At 45.3% G+C, this 23,186-nt stretch overlaps 1 protein-coding gene across 2 annotated transcripts in view; it reads left to right on the forward strand.

Annotated features, from left to right (window-relative positions):
- Positions 1-23,186, forward strand: part of AGBL1 (AGBL carboxypeptidase 1) — a 402,258-nt gene that overhangs the window by 191,895 nt on the left and 187,177 nt on the right. For both annotated transcript variants that reach the window (XM_083475009.1, XM_083475010.1), the window contains exon 19: positions 14,864-14,993. In XM_083475009.1, coding sequence (XP_083331135.1) covers positions 14,864-14,993 — 130 coding nt within the window. The remainder of the gene's footprint in view (positions 1-14,863; positions 14,994-23,186) is intronic.

Below are 23,186 nucleotides of genomic sequence, written 5' to 3' on the forward strand. Positions count from 1 at the left end.
GCCTGCTTTTTTCTGGTTATGCGAAGTTCGTTGTTTTCTGGCTTTGTAGATTAAAGGTAAAACCACAATCTGACGCCTGTCTTCTCACATGTAAATCCCAACATGTTCAATGTGGCTTCCTTCCAGTACATGTGTATAGATAGCAGTAGTGGCGAAGCTTCAGACCATGGGCCAAATCAATCTTGGCAGGCCTCTGCATTTGGCCTGTGAGACAGTTTCAGCCCAGCCACATCCACCTGCCCTATACTTCACATCAGTGGTGGGGCAGGTAAAACCATGGCTGGGCCAAAAGTCAGTTTGTAAGCCCTGCTGGCCAGCTGATTCATGGCACTCGCAAAGCCCTGTGCACTAGGATTTGCAAGCGCCAACAGTCAGCTGGTCATCGGTGCTGGCAAAGTGCTGTGCATGGGCCTCTGCTTACAAAATGCAGGGTTGCACCTTTGATCTAAAACCATGTGAGCAAAATGATTCACTTATCTGTCACTGTGATGTCAGGTGATGGACAGGTGGGTGGCCCTGCAGGGGGTGGGGGAGATAAGGACCTGGCCCACTGGCTGGATCCAGTTCCCCATCCCTGTCATCTAGAGTTCCAGCTGCAATCCTATACTTATTTGGGAGTGGGATTTAGTTCTGGGGAGACTTATATAGGGTTGCAGTATGTCATAAAGTGCTATACACAGATAACTGTGCATGCCAGAATAGCATCATTTTAACATGTTGGCTTGAACTCCCACTGACATAGGCCCAACAAAGGAAGGTGCCTTTTGCTAAGTCAAATCATTGGTCAATTGAGCTCAGTGGTGTCTACACTGACCGGCAGCAGCTCTCTGGGCTTTCAAGCAGTCTCTTCCAGCCCTACCTGGAGATGCCAGGGATTGAACCTGGGACCTTCTGCACGCACAGCAAAAGCTCAACTGATGAGATACAGCCCTTATGGCTGCAGAAGATCACGGAGTTGCTGGTTCTCTTTTGCTTACACTTTGCTTGCCCGGCGAAGGAAGCTGAGCTAGCAAGCAGCACCCTTCCTTGTTCACTCAGCATATTTCAGCTAATGCTGCCTTGACAGAGCTATAATTTACTTACAGGGAAAGTGCAATGTCTCCTCTTGCATGGCAGCTGGTGGCCATCTCTGCTGTAAATCATGTCCAAACCCTGTGAATGCCTTGTTGGGAAGAACGAAGTCACCTTTCAGTTCTCTGGTATCAAACTGGATAACTTAATAGCTCCATTATTTATTCAGGCATTTCCCATGGAAGGTGCTCAGTGTGTGTGTATGTGTGTGTGCAAGCATTGGCAGCTCACTTTCCACTCCTCAGTGTGCACTTCTCGAAATGTGTTGCACACTCCTACCACTTATCTTCACACGAACTGTTGTGAGCCAAGAGCCCTTGGTTTGGTCAAAGGGTGTTGGATTTCTTGCAGTTAGGAAGAGAAGGAGGTATGGTGCCAATATGGAAAGAACAGAAGAGGAACCCTCCGAGTTCCAGTTTTTCAGCAGACGGTAGGATACCCACACTGAACTCAAAATCCTGTCGCCCCCAGAGGTTTTCTTCCTGTGCTGGTTTGAAATCTCACAAGTGATGTCCCATGATTGAATCTCTCACTAAGCTATCATTTGGGCTTCCACCCCTGAAGGGTATGCTCTATCTTCACAGCTGGAGGCAGCAATGGTTCTGAATGCCACTTGCTGGGAATTGCAGGTAGGCTGAGTGCTCTTGTGCTCAGGTCCTGCCTTCAGGCTTCCCACATCTGGTTGGCCACATCTGGTTGGCCACCGTGAGAAAATATGCTGGATTAGATGGGCCATTGGCCTGACCCAACAGGCTTTACTTATGTCCTTATGATCACGTAATTCTTTTTTTTTTATTAAAAAACCCACTTATCTATTGATTTTTTTCCTTAAAAAAACCATAGACTATAAATTACTTTATCCATTGACTTCCCGTCCTCCCTTCCATGGTTTCCATATTTACCTTGAATGCTGCATCTTTCACATATACTATTCAACACATCCATTTTAGCCCATTTATCTTAATAATTAACACTGTTGCTTATATTTCAAGTCCTGCTCATGTTTTCATCTCACTCCAGTAGTTCTTTAAATACGCAGTAAAAGTCTTCCAGCCCTCAAGGAATTTTTCGTCATTTTGGTCTCCAGTCTTTGCTGCTAATCTTGCCAGTTCCGCATATGCCATCATTTTCAGAAGCCGTTCTCCCTTCGTTGGTGCCTCTCCTTCTTTCCATCTTTGGGCAGAATTCAGCTGGAAAGATGTGAAGTGGCTCCACGCCGATGCACGATCCCTCCCCTCCACAAACCTTTGTAGGCTCACGTGCAAATCCACCATTCGGTTTCAGGACCAGACCTGCTATGGTAAATACCGTGGAGAAGCTGCAGCGAGACATGCGCTGAGTAAAAGGGGGCCTGGACTCTGCATCATTTATCTTGAGAAGAAAGGATCATCCTGCATGACAAAACTCAGTCAGACGTAGAAGGTGAAACACCGAAACCTCATTACGCTAATTAGTGGCAGTGTGTTCAAGCTATCGAGAGGCAAGGGGGAGCTGACAAAGTAATGCTTCAGAAGAGCGTTTGCCCAAGAGGAAGCATTATGCACTGAGCCTTCATTAGTGGGAGCTGGAATGGGGAAGGCGCTGCCCCCCCTCCCCACTGGCGCAACGTCTCCCCTCCGTAAGCAGGAAGGAGACCTTCAGCGGCATCATTAAGCTGGTTGGCAGCCAAATGTCACTTGGCAAGATGAGTTCTGATGCGTTTGTGTGCTGGTTGAAATATAGATGAGGAGGGAGAAGGGGGGGAAGCTCTGTCTGAAAGAGGCAGAGGCCTCTTTGTCCGATGGTCAGCACTGTGTAAAATTGCTAGCCCCACGAGACTTGGGAAGGAGGCTGACAGGGGCAAGAAAGTCAGTCCTGTCAAGCAGTGCCTCAGCCCCAATTCTAGAGCCCTATAAATTAAAACTCTGATTTTTTGTGTGCAGGAGGAGGTGGATTTTTTTATTACTTTACAGTGGTACCTCGGGTTACATACACTTCAGGTTACATACACTTCAGGTTACAGACTCTGCTAACCCAGAAATAGTACCTCGGGTTAAGAACTTTGCATCAGGCTGAGAACAGAAATCGTGCCGTGGTGGCGCGGCAGCAGCGGGAGGCCCCATTAGCTAAAGTGGTGCTTCAGGTTAAGAACAATTTCAGGTTAAGAACGGACCTCTGGAACGAATTAAGTACGTAACCTGAGGTACCACTGTAGTGCATTTATTTTTTGCAAGTGCACTTGCAGGAACCCCAAGGAATCAAGAGCGAAATAAGATGAAGTGGGGGTAGTGATTAGAGTGCTGGACACGCGAGATCATGGTTCAATTCCCGCTCAGCCATGAAGCTCACTGGGTGACCTTGGGCCGGTCACTTTCTCTCGGCTTAACCTACCTTGTGGTGTTGTTGAGGGATTAAAATAAAGGTGAGGGTGGGGACAGGTTTAATATGTCATCTTGAGCTCCTTGGAGGAAAGGTGGGGTAAATAAAAACAAAAACTAATATTACACTGAGTTGTTTCTTAAAGAGGAAATGTTATCAATATAATTAAATAAGGTATATCCCACCCTTTGTCAGCAGACCTCAGGGTAGGACATAGCACAAAAAAGTGAAAAAAGTGGAACATGCCTTGTACAAGCAAACCCCATTTCAGAAACCTGATGAGTTTAGATGACTGTATAATAAGAAAATTAGGGTTGAACGAAAATGGCTATTTGTGAGGGGTGAAAGGGACGTATTGCTAAATATTCTTGCTGGGGTAGTATGGTGTGGTGGAGATAGATGAAATTCTCCAGATGTTTCTCCCCAGAAAATTCTGGCTCATTTAACGTTGAATGAAACTCAGTTGTTAGTTCATATTAGCAGATGAAGGAAGGCATGAGCTAAGAGAGAACTGGGAGGGGGAGGGTCCAGCTGACTTCAACAATATTAAAATAATATTAAGCAATATTAAAACTGGATGCAGAGTTGTGCCCAAAATTTACAAGAAGGGCATTTGGGTGGAGCAAGAAAAAAGAAGACTGTCAAAGTGTTAGTCAAGGAAATTCTGTTCTGAGAAATTTCAGCCCACCCTTTGAGTAAACAGAGGGAACAAAATCCAGTGCAATGTTAATGCAAGAGGAGATTACATTGTTGCACAAGTGGTTGCACAAGCAGTGGTGTTAGAGGTAGCACACAATGCTTAACTCTTACCAGGTATAGAAGTTGCAGTTGTGCCAGGGATAGGACAACCTCTTTTGCAATTGCAAGACGCCCATTAGATTCTATGCTGAGAATGGGATTCCTGCTACCAGAATAGCTGTTGCCCAAGTTGGACATCACCCAGCATACAGCAAATGGAGGAGTATTTGGCTGTGTGTTATGGGGGATGTACGTGATGGTGACCTTGACCTAACAATAAGAAGAAAAAGCGGCACCTTATTTTCATCTGTGAAGTGTTGCAAGTGGGGAGGCTAGGCTTGAATCCTCCTTCCTAGCTTTACAGCTGACAGGGGAAAGAATGGAAACATTTGGTCCTCCCTGGGGATTCTGAGGACTGTGCGTTTGGAACAGTTGACTAGGCTCCGGATTGCAAGCAGACCATTAATCTTGAATGGGAGTAGAGCTGTGTGAGTCATCTTGGCAGAATCCTTTTGACCTGGCCTGGCCTCTTCCTCTTAAACCCTCTTGCATCTTGACTGTGTGCGGAAATGCGCCTTTTTGCTCTATTAGCGATGCTGCGTTGACCAGCCAGCTGGTGCCTTATTTTGTTATTACCATGATTATGTGTGGAGTCCACAGGTCCGCCCCAGCCCCCAAGTCTTGTTAGCTTCTTCTAGTGCTGGGGTGGTGGGATTGCATAGACAAAGGAGGTGTGCAACTAAGCAGAGCAGAAGGGATTCCTTCATGAAAAACACCTGCTCATGCCCTGTGGCTTTCCAGCTGTGTTTTGTTATGTGTGCTTGCAATGGTCTGAAGTGTTGTAATCCCTTGGCAAAGCAACAGCATCACCTATCTCTGTCTCCTCGAGACGATCAGGGTGAAGAGTACTCTGAGTGTCATGCTGATGAAAGCCCTTTGGCTGCCCCAGGTGCAGAACTGATGACTTCCAGGAGGAAATGACAAAAGGCTCAGGAGATGTTCTGCAGCTTTACACTAGGCTGACCCGGCGTATACTGCTAATAATATTGTAGAGATATATATATGGTGATCTCTTGTTATAGTTGCTAAAAAGCTGTAGTGCATTTTTCCAGGGCTGTTGGCTGAATAACATATTGTCTTTTGGTCTATCTTTTAACCTATCAGTTGGTTGTATTTAAATACATTTGCATATTGTTGGCTGTTGGGAGAAGCAATCGAGGAGGGCTATTGCATTTCCACTACATTTTTGGACTTCTTATTGGCCACTGGGGAGAACAGGATGAGGTGGACCCTTGGTCCGATCTAACCCAGCTCTTATGTTCTTACCAATAAATACTACTACTACTACTACTACTAATAATAATAATAATTTATACCCTGCCCATCTGGCTGGGTTTCCCCAGCCAACTTCAGTGTAAATGACTTTTTCAGGCCTTGGGTTTACAATTAGAACCTAGTGCAATTTTTATTGCAGAATTTCCACAGAAGCAGATAGTCCTTCTAGGACTTGGGGTGAGGAACTTGTTGCCCTCCAGAAATTGCTGGACTCCAGTTTCCATAAGCCCCAACCAGGATGGCCAATGGTCAAAGATGACGGGAGCTGGAATTCAACAACATTTGGAAAGCCACCAGTTCCTCAACCCTATCTTAGGATGTTGTCACCTGTTCAGTAATTAAAACAGTGTCCTCAAATTTCAGCCACTTACCGCTTACCATTTCCTTTTTCTGTATATATAAAGCACCAGGGGTGAAATTCTGAGAAAAAACTGAATTGGGGATGAATATTTAAGTTTCCATGCAGAGTTTTGTCCCTAGCAAGCTATTTATTTATTTCTACTCCACTATCCTCCCTGCTTTTGGCTCAATCCATGCTCACTTATTGGGATGCAACACACCTTATAAGATTCTCTCTCTCTCTAAAATGTAAACTAATATAGGATAGCAGATTCCTTCTAAGGCCACAACCTTGGTGTGTTTAGGGGACATTTTACTACCCCAAGATACAATGGAATTTGGCTTAAGGTCGAAAAACAACTCGCAAAACATTTAAAGGTTTGTTTTATGGCTTTCAGTCAAGGTGAAGGAGAAAAGGATGCAGTTTCAGGTCCAGCGGTGGGAGGAGATCTGAAGAGAACAAGAGGGTAGGCAGGAGGAACCACATGTGGGAACATGCTCTGCATCCATGATGACAGGGTGTAGAGCTTCAGAATGCTGGAAACCACAGGTTGGGAGGATGCTCTTGTGCTCAGGTCCTGCTTGATGCCTTCTCACAGGCATCTGATTGGCCACTTTGAGTCCAGGATGCAGGAATGGATGGACCATTGGCTTGATCCAACAGGCTCTTCTTAAGAGGTCTAGTGATACTTTGTGGTTAAATTGCCCCAAACCAGTATGTTTTAAGTGCATTTTTAATGCTTCTCCTTTTTTCTTTGAAGCACTCTACACAATCACTACAGAGAAGATGAGACAATCACATTTTTTTAAAAAGCATCTGTACATTTGACATTTGTAATCCATAGGCCTGTTGAATTATGTATAAGACCAGTCAGTCTGTATGAAGAACCCATGAGTGAGCCAGAAATAAGCTCTTCAGGGGCGGTGGGGGCGGGAATCCAAAGGACAAGAGACACAGCCCTCCCTAAATGGCATCCCTGCTGAGAGGGGAGAACTTGCTCTTTGATAAATGAAAGCTGCAGCTTATTATCAGGAGAAAGGGCAACTTTAGATATTTCTTTGGAGTGCCCAGTCAAAATATCACATTAGAACCAAAACAGCTTAAAAAGAAGAGGAAAACACACACACACCCCACAATAGTCCCCCTCCCAAAGGCTTAGAGCCAGGCCATCTAAGGGAACATCTTGTGTATAAAAGATGCTAGAAGATTTAGTTCAGTTTGCCTTTTGAATGGAATTCACACATCCTGTATCAGACCGCAGTTAACCTTTGTTATTCTGGAGTTCTCGGCTCACCTTGGAAAGCATATGAAATTGCAAGTGAAAATGCATTTTATGGTAAAACGCATACCAAAAATGTGTGTTTTTGTGGTAGAATGCATTAAAATGTGGATTTCCAAAAGTGTTTTGTTTTTTTAAAAGAGCAGAATCCTGTGAAAACAGGACGGAACTGACTAATGAATGAACAGGTGCAAAACTGGAAGACTGATCTGCCCATCCCTCCCTGCAGTTAAGATCTGCTAGTGAGGTCCTGCTTCAAATTCCATCTCATATGAATCCTAGATAAACTTTCATGAGAAGCAGGGTCTTTTCTGCTGTGGTCCTAGTGCTGTGGAAGATCCTCCTTTGTGAGGTCTGCATGCCCTTCACTGTCTTTTTAGAGGCAGTGCAAGATACCTTTCCCACACACAGCTGGAGTTGATTTATTAATTTTGCTGCACTTGTTGTCTACCAATATTTTATGTATTTTAAACGGTATTTTTGTACATATACTACTTTGGATATGTTTTTTAAATATCTCTCTCTCTCACACACAAACACACACACACACACACACACATCTTTTTCAAACGAGAGCTAAAATAGATAGTAACTTTCAATATCAGCAGTTAAACGTGCTCTCACCAGTAATCCTTCACCAATTTAATCTGTTTAATCTACAAAACAAGCTCGGGAGTTGCTATATCTTACATCTTGTCTCATGTAACCACATTTTCAGGGAGAGAATGACAAAAGGGATCGCTCCCATCTGTACCTCTCCTCTTTTTCTCCATGCTTTAAAAAAATGTTGATTCATTTCCCAGCCTGCTCCTTAGCTTCCCAGAACACGCCCAACTGCCTAATCACAGTATTCTCTGCTGTTCGCAGATTGAAAAAATATTTCTGCATTAAATCATGTTAAGCATAAAATAATTCACATTTATGTATCCTCCCTGGATTTTTATGTGTGGAAGGCACAAAGATCTGTTCAAAGGGAATGGCACAATTGATCAGCTTCCCTGTGACAATTACTGTCATGGGGGTAACCCAATAAACTTCCCATTCTCCTTCAAATATGGAGGGAGCTCACCACATTAACTTCCAAGTTTATACCCTGATTATAGGCCCCTTAGCAAGTTAAATATAGCCCTTATAAAGGTGTGGGGGGTGCACTCTGTTCATATTTTCATCAGACACATATCACACTAGTGCTGAGGGATCTGCACTGCCTGCTACATACATACAAAACCCTAAATCTCCACATCAGGTTACCTGAAAATAAGTGTTCTACTTCACTTCCTGTGAAGGGCACTGTGATCAGCTGATGGGACCTGGTTAATTTTGTCATGGCCTGATGGTTGTTGGCTTGTGGCAACATAAGATTTTTCTTTTGAGTTGTGGAATGCCCTTGCTGTGGGTTAAACCACAGAGCCTAGGACTTGCCGATCAGAAGGTTGGTGGTTCGAATCCCCATGATGGGGTGAGCTCCCGTTGCTCAGTCCCTGCTCCTGCCAACCTAGCAGTTCGAAAGCACGTCAAAGTGCAAGTAGATAAATAGGTACCGTTCTGGCGGGAAGGTAAATGCCATTTCCGTGCTCTGCTCTGGTTCGCCAGAAGCGGCTTAGTCATGCTGGCCATATGACCCGGAAGCTGTCTGTGGACAAACGCCGGCTCCCTCGGCCAGTAAAGCAAGATGAGCGCCGCAACCCCAGAGTCGGTCACAACTGGATCTAATGGTCAGGGGTCTCCCTACTGAAATATAAGAGGGCCCATCCCTGTTGTGATATCACACCAACTCCTGAAGAGACACCTGTTCAGACAAGCCTCCCCCTGAACTCTACATGTGATCTCATTGTTTAAACTATTTAAGTGTTTTCAAAATGGGTAGAACAATTAATAGAAATCATCTTGGTTCAGGCCAAGGGAGCCGGCGTTTGTCCACAGACAGCTTTCTGGGTCATGTGGCCAGCATGACTAAACCACTTCTGGCACAACGGAACACGTGAGGGAAACCAGAGTGCATGGAAACGCCACAGCGGTACCTATTTATCTACTTGCACTAGTGTGCTTTGGAACTGCAAAGTTGGTAGGAGCTGGGACAGAGCAATGGGAACTCACCCCATCGCAGGGATTCAAACCGACCTTCCAATTGGCAAGCCCAAGAGGCTCAGTGGTTTAGGCTACAGCGCCACCCACTCCCACCCTCTGCCACTGAACAATGGTCTTTACTAGGGGTTGCTGATGCAGTACACTCCAGATCTTGTTGGACTACAACTCCCATCAGACATCTGGAGAGTGCAATTATGGCTACCCCTGGTTTGAACTGTCCTGAGAGCATATGAATATCAGAAGCTGTCCAGTGCTTTAAATGTATGGTGTGAATGTGGCCTATGGTACCACTTTCAACAGTCATGGCTTCCTCAAAAGAATTCCAGGAGTTGTAGTTTGTTCACTGCAGGTGGTGACAGCAGCCACGAAATTAAAAGACGCCTGCTTCTTGGGAGAAAAGCAATGACAAACCTAGACAGCATCTTAAAAAGTAGAGACATCACCTTGCCAACAAAGGTCCGTATAGTAAAAGCTATGGTTTTCCCAGTAGTGATGTATGGAAGTGAGAGCTGGACCATAAAGAAGGCTGATCGCCGAAGAATTGATGGTTTTGAATTATGGTGCTGGAGGAGACTCTTGAGAGTCCCATGGGCTGCAAGAAGATCAAACCTATCCATTCTTAAGGAAATCAGCCCTGAGTGCTCACTGGAAGGACAGATCCTGAAGCTGAGACTCCAATACTTTGGCCACCTCATGAGAAGAGAAGACTCCCTGGAAAACACCCTGATGTTGGGAAAGATGGAGGGCACAAGGAGAGGGGACGACAGAGGACGAGAAGGTTGGATAGTGTTCTCGAAGCTACCAGCATGAGTTTGATCAAACAGCGGGGGGCAGTGGAGGACAGAAGTGCCTGGCGTGCTCTGGTCCATGGGGTCACGAAGAGTTGGACATGACTAAACGACTAAACAACAACAAGGATGCGAAAAGTTCTTAGGAGACCCCCTACTCCCGTGCTGAAGTCCCAGAATTTCCCATGCAGAGGGATAGATTATTAAATGCTCTGGGAACTGTCACTTTGTGAGGGGAGTTGAGGTCTCCTAACTACCGGTACTCTCAGCACCTTTAACAAACTACACTTCCCAGGATTCTCTGGGGGAAGCTGTGGCTGTGTTTAAAGTGATATCACAGTGCTTTAAATGTAAGGTGTGAATGTGGCTCATCTAGAGGGCACCAGGTTGGTGAGGACTGGTATATAGGATTGACATTTGAACTGGCTACAGGTAAAGGAAAAGACTTGTGTTTTTAAAAAATAAAAAAGAAAGAAAAGAGAGAGAAGGATTCAGCAAAAGAAACACTAAGTGAGAAAGGGAAAGACAAATAGAGGGAGGGAGGGAGGGAAACAAAGACAAATTCAGATGCAGACACCGATAAGGAGACCAAAAACCACAGTAGGCATAATACAAAAGGGAAGAGAATGAAACACTAGAGAATGAGCGAGACAAAGAGAGCAGGAGGGAGTCACGAGTCACTTCTTAGGGAGAAAATGCCGCTGCAGCAGGGAGATAAAACTGATTCCAAAATCTTCTGCCCATTACAGATAACTAGAAAGACAGGGCCCATCATATGGAGTGAGTGATGTTAGGACTGATAATAATAGCACCTGGGGCACAGCCAGCTATAAAAATCTAAAGGGACATATTGTGTTTGATAGCTGGAGAGCCGCTTTGCAATTCACTGCGCATCCTAATAAGAGTGAGGAAAGCAGTGTCGGCAGTGGGCAAGAATATCTATAGAAGGGAAAGAGATGCAAGTACACACCAGGATGCCTTTGGAGCAGCATGGGGCAGCATCAATGCAATGTGCGGCTAAATGGCTCCTGCCAAGGAACAAGGGGAAGGAGAGCTTTGTGTCGGCACATTATGGAATCTCTGGGCCGTGTTCTCAGTCGAAGCACAAAGGAGCTAGAAGCCATCGCTCTTCCTCCCCACCTTAAAAGAAGCACATCACATTCCCAAGGAGAACTTAACCCCCACCATCACCACAAGGCAGTGGTTCATTTATTTATTTGTGGCATTTATCTCCCACCTGAGCTCAAGGGAGCATCTATAGTTCTCCCCCTCCTAATTTAATCCCCACAACAACCCTGGGAGTTAGGGTAGGCTAAGAGACAGTGACTGGCCCAGGCACCTAGTGAGGTTCTTGGTTGTCTGGGGATTTGAGCCCAGGTTCAACACTCTAATCCAGATCACCAGTGTGGTTCCCATGAGCCCAATGGGGCTCGTAAAGGTTGTCACCTGGTGCCCATGAAGCCACTGCCCCCTTGGACATGAGATGGTGAGGTACACTGAGCCTCTTGGACTTGCCAATGAGAAGGTCGGCAGTTTGAGTTTGCATAACGGGGTGAGCTCCCTTTGCTCTGTCCCAGCTTCTGCCAACCTAGCAGTTCGAAAGCATACCTGTGCAAGTAGATAAATAGATACCACTGTGGTGGGAAGGTAAACAGCATTTCCATGCACTCTGGCTTCCGTCATGGTGTTCTGTTGTTCCAGAAGCAGTTTAGTCATGCTTTCCACAGGACCTGGAAAGCTGTCTGTGGACAAACGCCAACTCCCTTGGCCTGAAGCGAGATGAGTACCACACCCCATAGTCCAGTTTTACTAGACTTAACCATCCAGGGGTCCTTTACCCAGTGGCAGAGTATCTCCTCTGCATGCAAAAGGTCCCAGGTTCAAACTCCAACATCTCCAGATAGGATTGGGGAAAACTGCTGACTAAAACCCCAGAGAACCACTGCCAGCCATTGTAGATGATCCTGAGCTAGGTGGATTAATGGTTGGACTCAATATAAGGCAACTTCCTGTTTTCCATTGTCTCGTACAGCAGCTTGTGAATGCATATTGACAACATCTTCCTCAGCTCAGTGTGGCTCTGGTAATTGAGCCTTGACAATAAGCCCACAAATATATAGCTGTTTATTTGTGGGGAAATACCACCACCATTGGGGACGTGGGTGGTGCTGTGGGTTAAACCACAGAGCCTAGGACTTGCTGAACAGAAGGTCAGCTGTTCGAATCCCTGCAACAGGGTGAGCTCCCGTTGCTCGGTCCCAGCTCCTGCCAGCCTAGCAGTTTGAAAGCACGTCAAAGTGCAAGTAGATAAATAGGTGGGAAGGTAAACAGTGTTTCCGTGCGCTGCTCTGGTTCGCCAGAAGCGGCTTAGTCATGCTGGCCACATGACCCGGAAGCTGTACGCCAGCTCCCTTGGCCAATAAAGCGAGATGAGCGCTGCAACCCCAGAGACGGCCACGACTGGACCTAATGGTCAGGGGTACCTTTACCTTTACCATCATCAACAACAATAACAGGATCAAATTCTTAGGAACATAGGAAGCTTCCTTTTTTCTCTGCTTGGTTGTTGGCACACACTGGAAGAGGAGGAAGAAGGAAGAAGTTCTAGCTTCTTGGTAGATAATCTGCCTTCATGGAAAAGTTCACAGTTCTAATCCTTGGTGTCTCCAATTACATACTGTCCAACCTTTTCAGATAAAAAAACCCCTCAGGATGTGCATCTTCCAGGATGTGCTCCCAGGCGAGTCATGAGTCCTGTTCCGCCCTCTCACCCCCCCAAAACATGGATGCTTTGGTTGAGATTCTTGCATTGCAGGGGGTTGGACTAGAAGACCCTGAGAGTCCCTTCCAACTCTATAATTCTATGATTCTATTCTATGAAAAGCACTTTTTCCTGTGCAAGAGTAGGACACCTAAAATGGCCACCCCGATCTCACATGTAAATATGGGATGTCCCTTTTTTCTGGGACACTTGGCGGGTATGCAAGTAGGGCTAGGAATAATCCCTGTCTGGAACCCTGGAAAGCTGCTGCCAATCACTGTAGATGATCCTGATCTAGATGGACCAATGGTCTGACTCAGTTATCAGGCCAGTTCATGGGTTCCTGAATCCTGATGATTGTCTATGTTGGCTGTGGCTGGTTGGAGCTGGAATCCAGCCACATCTGCAGGGCATGATGTTAGCTTCCGCTTCCCTTGAGCATCTCCTCGAATCCTCCAGATGTTTTGAACCACACCTCCCACCAGCCCCAGCCAGTATGAATGAGATGGACACCAGCTGTACAGAATGTACCATTTTTCATTAATAGCAAATTCCAGTTCACTGAGGATGAGAAACTGCAAGTGCTTTACTATCTACAGCATGCATTGTAAGGGGGCAGATGACTAAAATTGCAGGGTCAAGAAGGAGAGTCGAGAGAAAGGAATAATGCTCTAGTGGAGCTTGTGATGCTGTAAAAAAATAATAATGAAGAAAGCCTCAAGCAGATTTGCCTTTCCTTTAAAAAAAAGGTGTTAAATTAAGGCATTATTATAAAAACAAAGCAAACGGCAAAGTATGTAATAAATTGCTTTATGCAGAATGAGAAATAAAACCCTCAATACTTCTGGCAATCTATAAAAGCCTGTAACTTTGTGCTCAGTACAGACCATTAATATTTTACAAAACTAGATAATGATTTGGATATAGTAACTGGAGAGCCCCTTCTGGCTGTACACAACAGAAAGGCTATATAATCCAGCAGTGGTTTACATAAGCTGCTATGCAAATGACTCCCAGTTCAAACACTCTGGATGCTGCAGTTAAAGCAGGGCTGGGAGCTGCAGGCCAAGGACGAAAAGCTACCCTCTAGCCTCCCTGGTTGGCCTTTGGAACTCAGGCCATAATGCTCCCCAAGCCACACTCCCTCTCACAGGCCACACCCCCTCTCACAGGCCACACCCTCCCTTGAGTGCTTTTGCTTGGTTGGAATGTGTCATTGAACTATGATAAAGCCAATTGCTTGTATGCAAGGAGTATGGAGAGATGTGTGGTGTGTGTCTCTGAAAACCTGGGTTTTGCACGACTGGAATGTACAAGCTACAGATCAAAGGTAAGAACCACCTCCAGTGCTCTCCCCACTTTTCCATCGCACCTTCTCTGCCACTGGTACATGACCTCTGGACCTCCCTACCGGGGAACGTGGCCCCCAGGCTGAAGATTATGCTTGGACTTATCCTTCATGAATTGGTCCAATCCTCTTGTAAAGTTGGTGACCACCACTGCTTCCCGTGGGTGCTAGTTTCATAGTTTTACTATGTCAAGAAGTACTTTCTTTTATCTGTCTTGAAGCTTCCAGTATTCAGCTTCATTGGATACCTGCACGTTTAGTATATATTTCAGGATATCTGAGGCCAATTTTCAGCCCTGGTCAAGTTGTACCTGGGGAGAAATGCGTCACCATAGAGCCCCGCTTGCATTATACAGCCAACAGGGAGCTATTTAAAGCAACACTCCTGTGTAGCATCTCTTAGGTACGGATGTTTGCAAAGTATTTTACAAGAAAGAGTCTTTTTTTGAATTACATATATTGCTCTCGCTGTAAAAATAAGACTGCCCCTAATATTGTTAAGTCCAACAGTACATGCCTCAGCAGGCAAAGAAAGTGATAATGAATACAGCACAGAAATGAAGCTTCTAAAATAAACAACTCTGGAGATTTGACTTCATTCAATTCCATCAAAATTTGAAAGTGTTCAGGAATAAAGAACAGTGTGAGTAGCCAAGCCTGCCCTGGCTCTCAACACCTTTTGTGAGGATTACCGAGTTGCGGTTTTCAATCTTTTTCTTTTTTCATTCTTAGATTTCTTCTTCTTCTTTGATTCTAGCCAACGATGCTCCTTAAGCGCGGATGACTTGAATAGGCGATGGCTGAATCCCAGTGCAGCATGCCAGCCCACCATTTACCACACAAAGGGCCTCCTTTACTATCTCAGTACTCAAGGCCGAACTCCAGTGGTGAGTCTTTGTCGTTCGTATTTTCTTTGCCCAACTATCCTTAGACCATTATCTACCTCTGCTGCAGAGGTGGGGGACCTGTGGCCCTCCACCACAACATGGGGTCCAAGTGGAAAGATACATTGGATTTAGTTCACATTTAAAGGCAAACCAACTCACTGTGAAGTTTCCCAAACAATACATGTACCAAAAGACAGTCCTCCTTTGAAATTTGCACTTCTTCGAATTTCACAGTACAGTTCTCCAGCCTATAAATGTATACAAAAAAATGCATATACTGAGCTCAAGTGAGTTAAGCAATGAGTTTACACACACACAAAAAAAGCATTTTATTAGGGGAGATTGTTTTGCAAAAATTGTTTTGTTAGCAGAAATTCACAGTATAATGCCAATGAACTTTCATGAATACTTTTTAAAAAGAAAAATCAGATTCCCCCCTCTTTTAACTAATCAGTATTAATTGATATTGGTTTTATTTGTGGTTTTAATGATGTTTTATGGATCTTTTGTTGATTTTATGCTTATATATTGTAGTCAGCCTTATGTAAGAGCAGATTAAAATGCATAAATAAATATGACTAGATAAACAGATACATGGATAAACCAACAAGGAAATGTAGGGAACTGAACCTGGGTCCCTCTGCATGCAATGCACATGCTCTTCCACTAAATAACAGACTTTCCATCCATGGTATAGCCTCTGTGAAATCTAAGCCAAAGTGCTCTTGACTAAGTCTACCTATGCAAATATGGGATTGAAAGATAGGAAGTGCCCCACAAATGTACAGTGGTGCCTCGCAAGACGAAATGAATTCGTTCCGTGAGTTTTTTCGTCTAGCGAATTTTTCGTCTTGCGAAGCACGGTGTCGGAAAAGTTTTGGAAAAGCTTCAAAAATCGCCAAAAACCTCAAAAAAGGCTACCACACCGCGTTCTATGAGTTGCTCCTCGAAGTCAAGTCGCAACTGCATTAACAGTGTTAAGAAAAAGGAAACAAACTTGCAAAAAACGCAAGACGTTTTCGTCTTGCGAAGCAAGCCCATAGGGAAATTCGTCTTGTGAAGCAGCTCAAAAACCGCAAAACCCTTTCATCTAGCGAGTTTTTTGTCTTGCGAGCCATTCGTCTTGCGGGGCACCACTGTAAATACCCATGGGTAGAGATGCCAGGGAAGATTGCTTATGTTCATGTTCACATTTTGTCAGGCTTTGGGGAATCAGAACCCTCCTCAGGTGGCAGCAAAGAAGCAGATAAAAAAAGAAGAGTTCTTACCAATTAGTTTATTCAATAATCACAGCGAGTGACAAAAGAATGCAGTCTCTCTCTAGAAATGGCATTCCTCTAACTGTAGTCCCCCTCCTTCATCTCCCTTACTCTACATCAGTCCTGTGTCGGCTAATCTGAGCCTTCCGCCGCTGAGCTCTCTGCTATACTACTCTCAATGCCTGTCTGGTCCTGGGAGAAGGGGGGTTATGAATGCTTTCCAAGGACACTGAGTCTGTCACCTGTCTCTCCCTAGTGCTGGTTCTTCTTCCTGCTCTTCCTCTTCCAATATTTCCCAGCTCTGCTCTCTGCAGCCTCTGAACCATGCCCTTCTGCAGACCACTGATCTAAATCTATACTGTCCTCCTGTTCTTGGGAAGGTTCAGGAGAAGGGGTGGTGGCCCCCACCATTCCTCCTCAGTCCAGCCCCTGACACATTTAAATGTGAATCTATGAAATTTGCACTTTCTGAAACAATATGAGAACTCAAGCACAGCCATCCTTTTGAATTCACAAACAATGTTTACGAAAGATGCATATATGTAGGGTCAAGTGTGCATAAAAAACAACGTATTTGTAAAAATAACATACATTATATTTGAAGAAGCTGCCTGCAAAAATGTTTCCATTAGTTGAAAGTGCATACCCAGAATGTGTTTATTAGGAGAAATTTGCACTAAAATTTCTGGTGAATTTTCATGAGGGTTGAAAAACAAAAAATTGCAAATTGTGGCTGAAATGTGGAGAACGGAATTCAGATTGGGAAAATGAGCAAAAGATAGATCTGAAACTGACAGATCCTTCCATCTCTACTGTCAGGGAACTGACATTGGAGCTAGAGGCGGAGGGAAGGCTCTCAAATGATGCTGGAGAAGGGCCCAGCAGGGAGAGAGGCAGCTCCGCAGATGGGGAAGCAAATCAGCGCAACACCAGGGATATAGAGGGGCTGATGGGGGAATCAGCGAGAGGGCTTCAGGACTCTTCACCGGACACCAGCAGGGAGAGCACAGGTCCTCGGCTACCCACGCCCACCCTGCGCAGAAGACTTCCGCGCAGAGAGAGTAGGAGGAGACTGGGTGTCAAACAACTTTTATTTTGGAAAAGATTTAAGAAACGCCCACTGACGGATTCTGCTAGCGACTGAGGCAGCCACGAAGTGAAGGGCTGCCCAGACTGAAAGGTTTAGCAAGGCAACAAAGCCTGGAGAGGCAGCAACTTACTCACGAGCAACCCATACACATTACATCTACCTTTGGGCCTCCATCTGCCTTCACTCCCCGGAGTCCAGAAGGGCCTGGAGCTGCGTCTCTTTGCGCAAAGGCCATTGCAAGCTCTCAGCAAACCTTAGCTTTAGACTTGGCTATTGATTCCTTTGTCTCACTCTTTCTTGGCCTTTAGAACATGACAGGCTGTTGGAGAACTGAATTTTCCCTGCCTTTGAAGGGTTCATTGATTTTAGTTTATACATGCTCTCTCACACACACCTTTCCTCCTTGCTTTGGAAGCAAACCTCTTATTTTCCAAGGGAACTTACAGAACCAAGTTCACCAATAGCCAAACGATTTCAGTGAAGTACTTTGGTCTCATTTGTCCTGGTGACATGTGGGCAGCATTCCCCCCCCCCATCTCCCATTTCTTCAAAGCGGGAACAGCAGCTTAAAGGAGCAAAGGAAAAGAAAGAGGGAAACTAACAGCTTTTCGATAGGGCAAGCAGCTGAACTGTTGATCACTTTTTCCTGGGAAGGAAAGGAACTGCAGGCTTGGCAGACTTTTCTGTTAAGTTCTGCCATGGTAGGATTCCCAGGACACTGTACCCAGAAGAGAAAAATATCCAATAGTGAAAACGGAAACACAAACCTGCCAATTGAAGGCTCAAGTTAAGGTTATCTCATGTTGTCTCAAGCTCTCCAAAGCCAGGAAGCTAACTATCATGTGTGCCCTGTGATCAGTAATTCTGTTGTGAAATATCACAAATTGTTCTTGCTTACAACCCTCTCCGCCTGGCCAAACCTTTTATTGGTCTTTCAGGCCCAAGTTCAGAGAGGGAGGATGGAGTGCTTTGAACCAAAAATGCCCCACCTTGCCTTATACTGAGTCAGGATGTCGGTTCATGTAGCTCGGTATTGTCCACACTGCCTGGCAGCTGCTATCCAGGGTTTTAGGCAGAGAGTCTCTCCCAGCCATACCTGGAGATGTCGGGGATTGAACCCGTAACCTTCTGCTTGCAAGGCAGTTGCTGTGCCACGGAGCAATGGTTCCGTGTCTTACTGTACTTGCAGATGAATCTTCCTGAGAATTGGCACAAGCCTGTTTACTGCTTACATCAGTAGCTGGCAGGATGGGTTAAGACCAGGATGGGGAACCATTTTGACTCTGTGGTTCAGCACCTTACTGAGCCCTAACCAAGCAATTCAAATTTGACCAATGGGAGGGCCTGCCTGCCTTCCAGTTGCTTGATGCCAGACTGATGCCAAGTGATTGGTTGCTTTGAAGTCCCAAAGTCAGGACTGTAAGCCCCAAAGCAAAACTGAATGACTTGACAGTTCAGCTTTCTGATTCTGGTTTAGGAACTGCCGCATGATGAACAAGAACAAAATGTCCATTTGCTATCACATTGAAATTTTTGCCAGCAGGCATGCTGCAAGACTTCTGTGGGTGCCTTGTGAGCTCAGTTGACTAACTTGGAATTGATGTGAGCTCCTGTGAGCACTTTTTGGCTGGTGGGGAGTGGAGAGGCACTGGCCTAAAATGCACTGAAATCAGAATCATTAAGCAATTCATTTCTGTTAAAAATCAGAATATTGACTGCCTGCACACTGCCAAGATTCACCTTTTGTGTTGTCTATTTAAATGGACGAATTGTTTTTCAAAACATGCTTTGATATTTTTCATTACTGGCACAATCACCCATCTTGACAGTGCTTGGAAACAGAGCTTCATGTACCACACTCCAGCTCATGAGGAGTACCACCACTCTCACTCCTATTGCATCAGAAGAGGCCCTCATCTCCCACTGTTTGAACCATCCTGCCCGATACTGATGCAAGGAACACCAAGATTGCGCAACATCTTTGCTGATCACAGGGTTATATCTGTTAAGGCATCAGCATTGACTTCCAGCTTCTAAGCTTTGTGGCGCTTGAGCCATTAATATAGCCTTAACTCTAGCCTTCAGCCAGCAGGGTTTTTAATAAGAGTGCCCCAAAATAGGGGTCGTGTTATACACGGGGGCGTGTTATACACGGAAAAGTATGGTATGTTTGTTCAGGATCCACAGCACCTTCTCATAGGCCCCAAAAGGTTGGCCACTCCTCATCTGACCACTGCACTTTACTATCATATTCCATAGCTAAATGAATAGATATTGCACATAGTGCCCACTATGTGGCTGACTGCAGACACTGGGATTTTTTTTTTGTTTAATTAAAAATGAAATGTGCACATACCACATTAATTTACCAGTAGTTGCTGCCTTGGGCTTTAATGGAACATGGAAGCCTTAATAATTTTTAAACCACTGCTCAGAAAGTTACCAAACCAACAGAGGATCACCTTCCTTAACGAGTCTGGATAAAATACACAACAGTTATCACCAAAATGTGAAAGAAATACACGATAAACCTGTTCAAAATTATGAGTAAGCTTTTGTAGTTTCCTAAACCACCTAACTTTATTAGTACAAATTCCGAAGGGATCCCCCCACAATCAGTTCTCAGTTTGGTACATTTGTAGACCACACCATTTTGGAAAGTGGGTTGTCTGTCTCTCCATTTGTCTGTTCTCTGTGGGTTCATCCACACCTTGAGATATCATTGCCAAATTCAGCACAAGGTTTCCCAAGGGGCAGCCAGTGGTCTTTGTCAATGTCTAGATGCTGAGCACCACTTTGAATCAAGATGGTAGACCAATACACACAACCCAAATTACACTATCCATTTTAATGGATCCTTTTTTTGTTTTGTTTCTTAGAATACCCGAGCAGCACTGGGCACTTTCTGCTAATAGATTATATATACCAAGTTGCTCCAAGTGTCATTTTTATGAGCTATAGAATTTTGAGATATTTAATGGTGTAGCCTTCCTATTGTTGCCCACCTTAACTTTTTGGTGTTCCCATGGCCATTTAATAATTTGTGGACAAAAGTCCACAAGGCTTATCACTGCCTCCTACTGGATTAAATCAGAGGTGCTTTGCTTGCACCATAGCTCTGATACAGGTACCAAGTCGTATGTGCCAGCATTTGACAGGTGAAGATAGGGGCACTCTTGTGTACATCCAGAGGGGAAGCCATGTTTAGTTTGTTACATAAATAAACAAATAGAGGGAGTCTTGTGGAGCTTTAAAGAGTAGCAGATTTATTACGGCATGAGTTTTTGTGGTCTAGAACATCTGGACTTCTGATCAAGTGGGTTTTAGGCTACAGAATTTATGCCACAATAAATCTGTTAGTCTTTAAGGTGCCATAATCAGGCATGACAACAGAAGCAAATGGCTTGGGGGAGCAAAGCTTTGGCAAATGCAATTATTAGGGGACCATGAATTTAATCTGTGCTTAATAAGATGTGATTAAAAGCTGAGGGAGCAAGCAGGCTTGTGGGGATAGTTTGCGTGTGTCTTGTGTAATACTTATAACACTCTGCTGGCTCCTGCCCAACACACACAGACAGAGGCTCCCACTTGTAAGAAAGAAAGAGACCTTTCTTCAGGCAAGTAACAGTACAGGCTCAGCAGCAGACACAGTGCTCGGGAGTCACAATTTGGGAGTTCAGGAGCAAGGCAAGAAGATTAGAACTGGACGGAAGCAACAAAGATGTCCAAACAAGTTTCCAATACCCTCTCACCGAGCCTTTAAAATCAGGTATGGTGAGCTCAGTTGTGAGGCTCTCTTGCCTTGTAGGAATGTTGAGATTGCAAGTGTGCACTTCTTCAGGGAGGGTGGGTCTACTCCCATCTGTGAAGGTGGTGCCTAGTTCTAGGCAACAAGTCTGCCCCCTCCTGTTCAGGTTCCTGTTCAGTTTCTGTCATCTCCTGTTCTGCTTCCCCCATGGCTGAGGAAAGCCCTCCTGAGGCTCTCTGCATTGCAGGAAGGTCAGCGGGGCGATTCAGCATCTCTGTTCCCTTTTTCAAAGTGGGAAGGGGAAGGGGAAGGGGAAGGGGAGATCCCTCTCCTCCAACCCAGGTTCCCACAATCCTCCTCCTCCTCCTCCTCCTCCAGAGCCTGCCAACCCAATTGCTTCCAACCATCCCAACAGTGCTGTGGAGTGCATGACAAACACCTCAATTCTCACACCAAGGATCACAGCCTGAGCCTTCCTCCATTACACAGGGCTGAATGATTCCCGTCCCCCTCAACTCCTGCACAGTGGAGATTAAACTGACCATAGGATGGTTAATCTCATAGTCGATCTATTTGTGCTTATTATCCAAGAGTCCAGTTTCATTTGATTTAAAATGAAAGCTTTTGTGTCTTGCATCTTCAAGGTGGCTAGTTGTAATGCGACAGATTTAGCAGCCCATTCCTTATCTGGATAGGCAGTTACGAAGGTGGGCACACTGCAGGGAAGGGAAGCAAACATTCACATATAGTGCCCCTTCGCATGGCTGGTGCAATTAGGTGGTGACAGCGGCATTGGTGCTGCTTACCCAGATGATGCAGGGGGAGAGCAGTAGCAAAGGCAGCCTAACCTCAGCACTGCCCTGCTCCATCCTGCCACTGTTTTCTGGAAGGTGTCACAGCAATGCAGGGAGCTGCCTTATATCCAACCAGACCACATCTCCACCTAGCTCCATCTGGTACACAGGCTGAGACCCTACCTGCCCACGGACTTTCTCGCCAGAGTGGTGCATGCTCTAGCAATCTCCTGCTTGGACTACTGCAATGCGCTCTCCATGGGGCTACTTTTGAAGGTGACCCGGAAACTACAACTAATCCAGAATGCGGCAGCTAGATTGGTGACTGGGAGTGGCCGCCGAGACCACATAACACCGGTCCTGAAAGACCTACATTGGCTCCCAGGACGTTTCCGAGCACAATTCAAAGTGTTGGTGTTGACCTTTAAAGCCCTAAATGGCCTCGGACCAGTATATCTGAAGGAGCATCTCCACCCCCATCGTTCTACCCAGACACTGAGGTCCAGCGCCGAGGGCCTTCTGGTGGTTCCCTCACTGCGAAAAGCAAAGCTATAGAGAACCAGGCAGAGGGCCTTCTCGGTAGTGGCGCCCTCCCTGTGGAACGCCCTCCCATCAGATGTCAAAGAGATAAACAACTACCTGCCATTTAGAAGACATCTGAAGGCAGCCCTGTTTAGGGAAGTTTTTAATGTGTGACATTTTAATGTATTTTTAATATTTTTGGAAGCCACCCAGAGTGGCTGGGGAAACCCAGCCAGATGGGTGGGGTACAAATTAATAATAATAATAATAATTAATAAATAAATATAGCTCAGTATTGTCAACACTGACTGGCAGAGCTTCTTCAGGGTTTCATATGCAGGGAGTGTCTCCCAGCCTGCCTAGAGATCCTGGGGATTGAAGCTAGGACCTTCTGCAGGTAAATCTGATGTCACTGCAGCACTGCCCCACCACACTGTCTGCTCCTGCTGCACGTGGATGTACATGAATTTGAACTAGAATTAAGATGCTACCCCTTAAGGTGGCCATGTGTCTTACTTTACAGAGGAGAGACATTTTTGAAGGCATCCTACATTTAAAGGGCTGCCTGGTCCGAGTCCAGCTGAAAGATAATGAGCCTTCAGAAAGGAGATCAAGGACCTTGAAGTTGCCCATCAGTTGTTAGCACCAACGACAGCAGACTGAGCAGGCACAAAGGATGCCTAGTCACAGTCTTATAAGACATTGTATTTTTGCTTCAGTGATTTCAGTTATGACAATTATTTCTGACCTTGCAGCAGTAGATGTAAAGTCGCATGTGTA

This window comes from Podarcis liolepis (genome assembly GCF_965112155.1).
Source record: "Podarcis liolepis genome assembly, chromosome: 14".
NCBI lineage: Eukaryota > Metazoa > Chordata > Lepidosauria > Squamata > Lacertidae > Podarcis > Podarcis liolepis.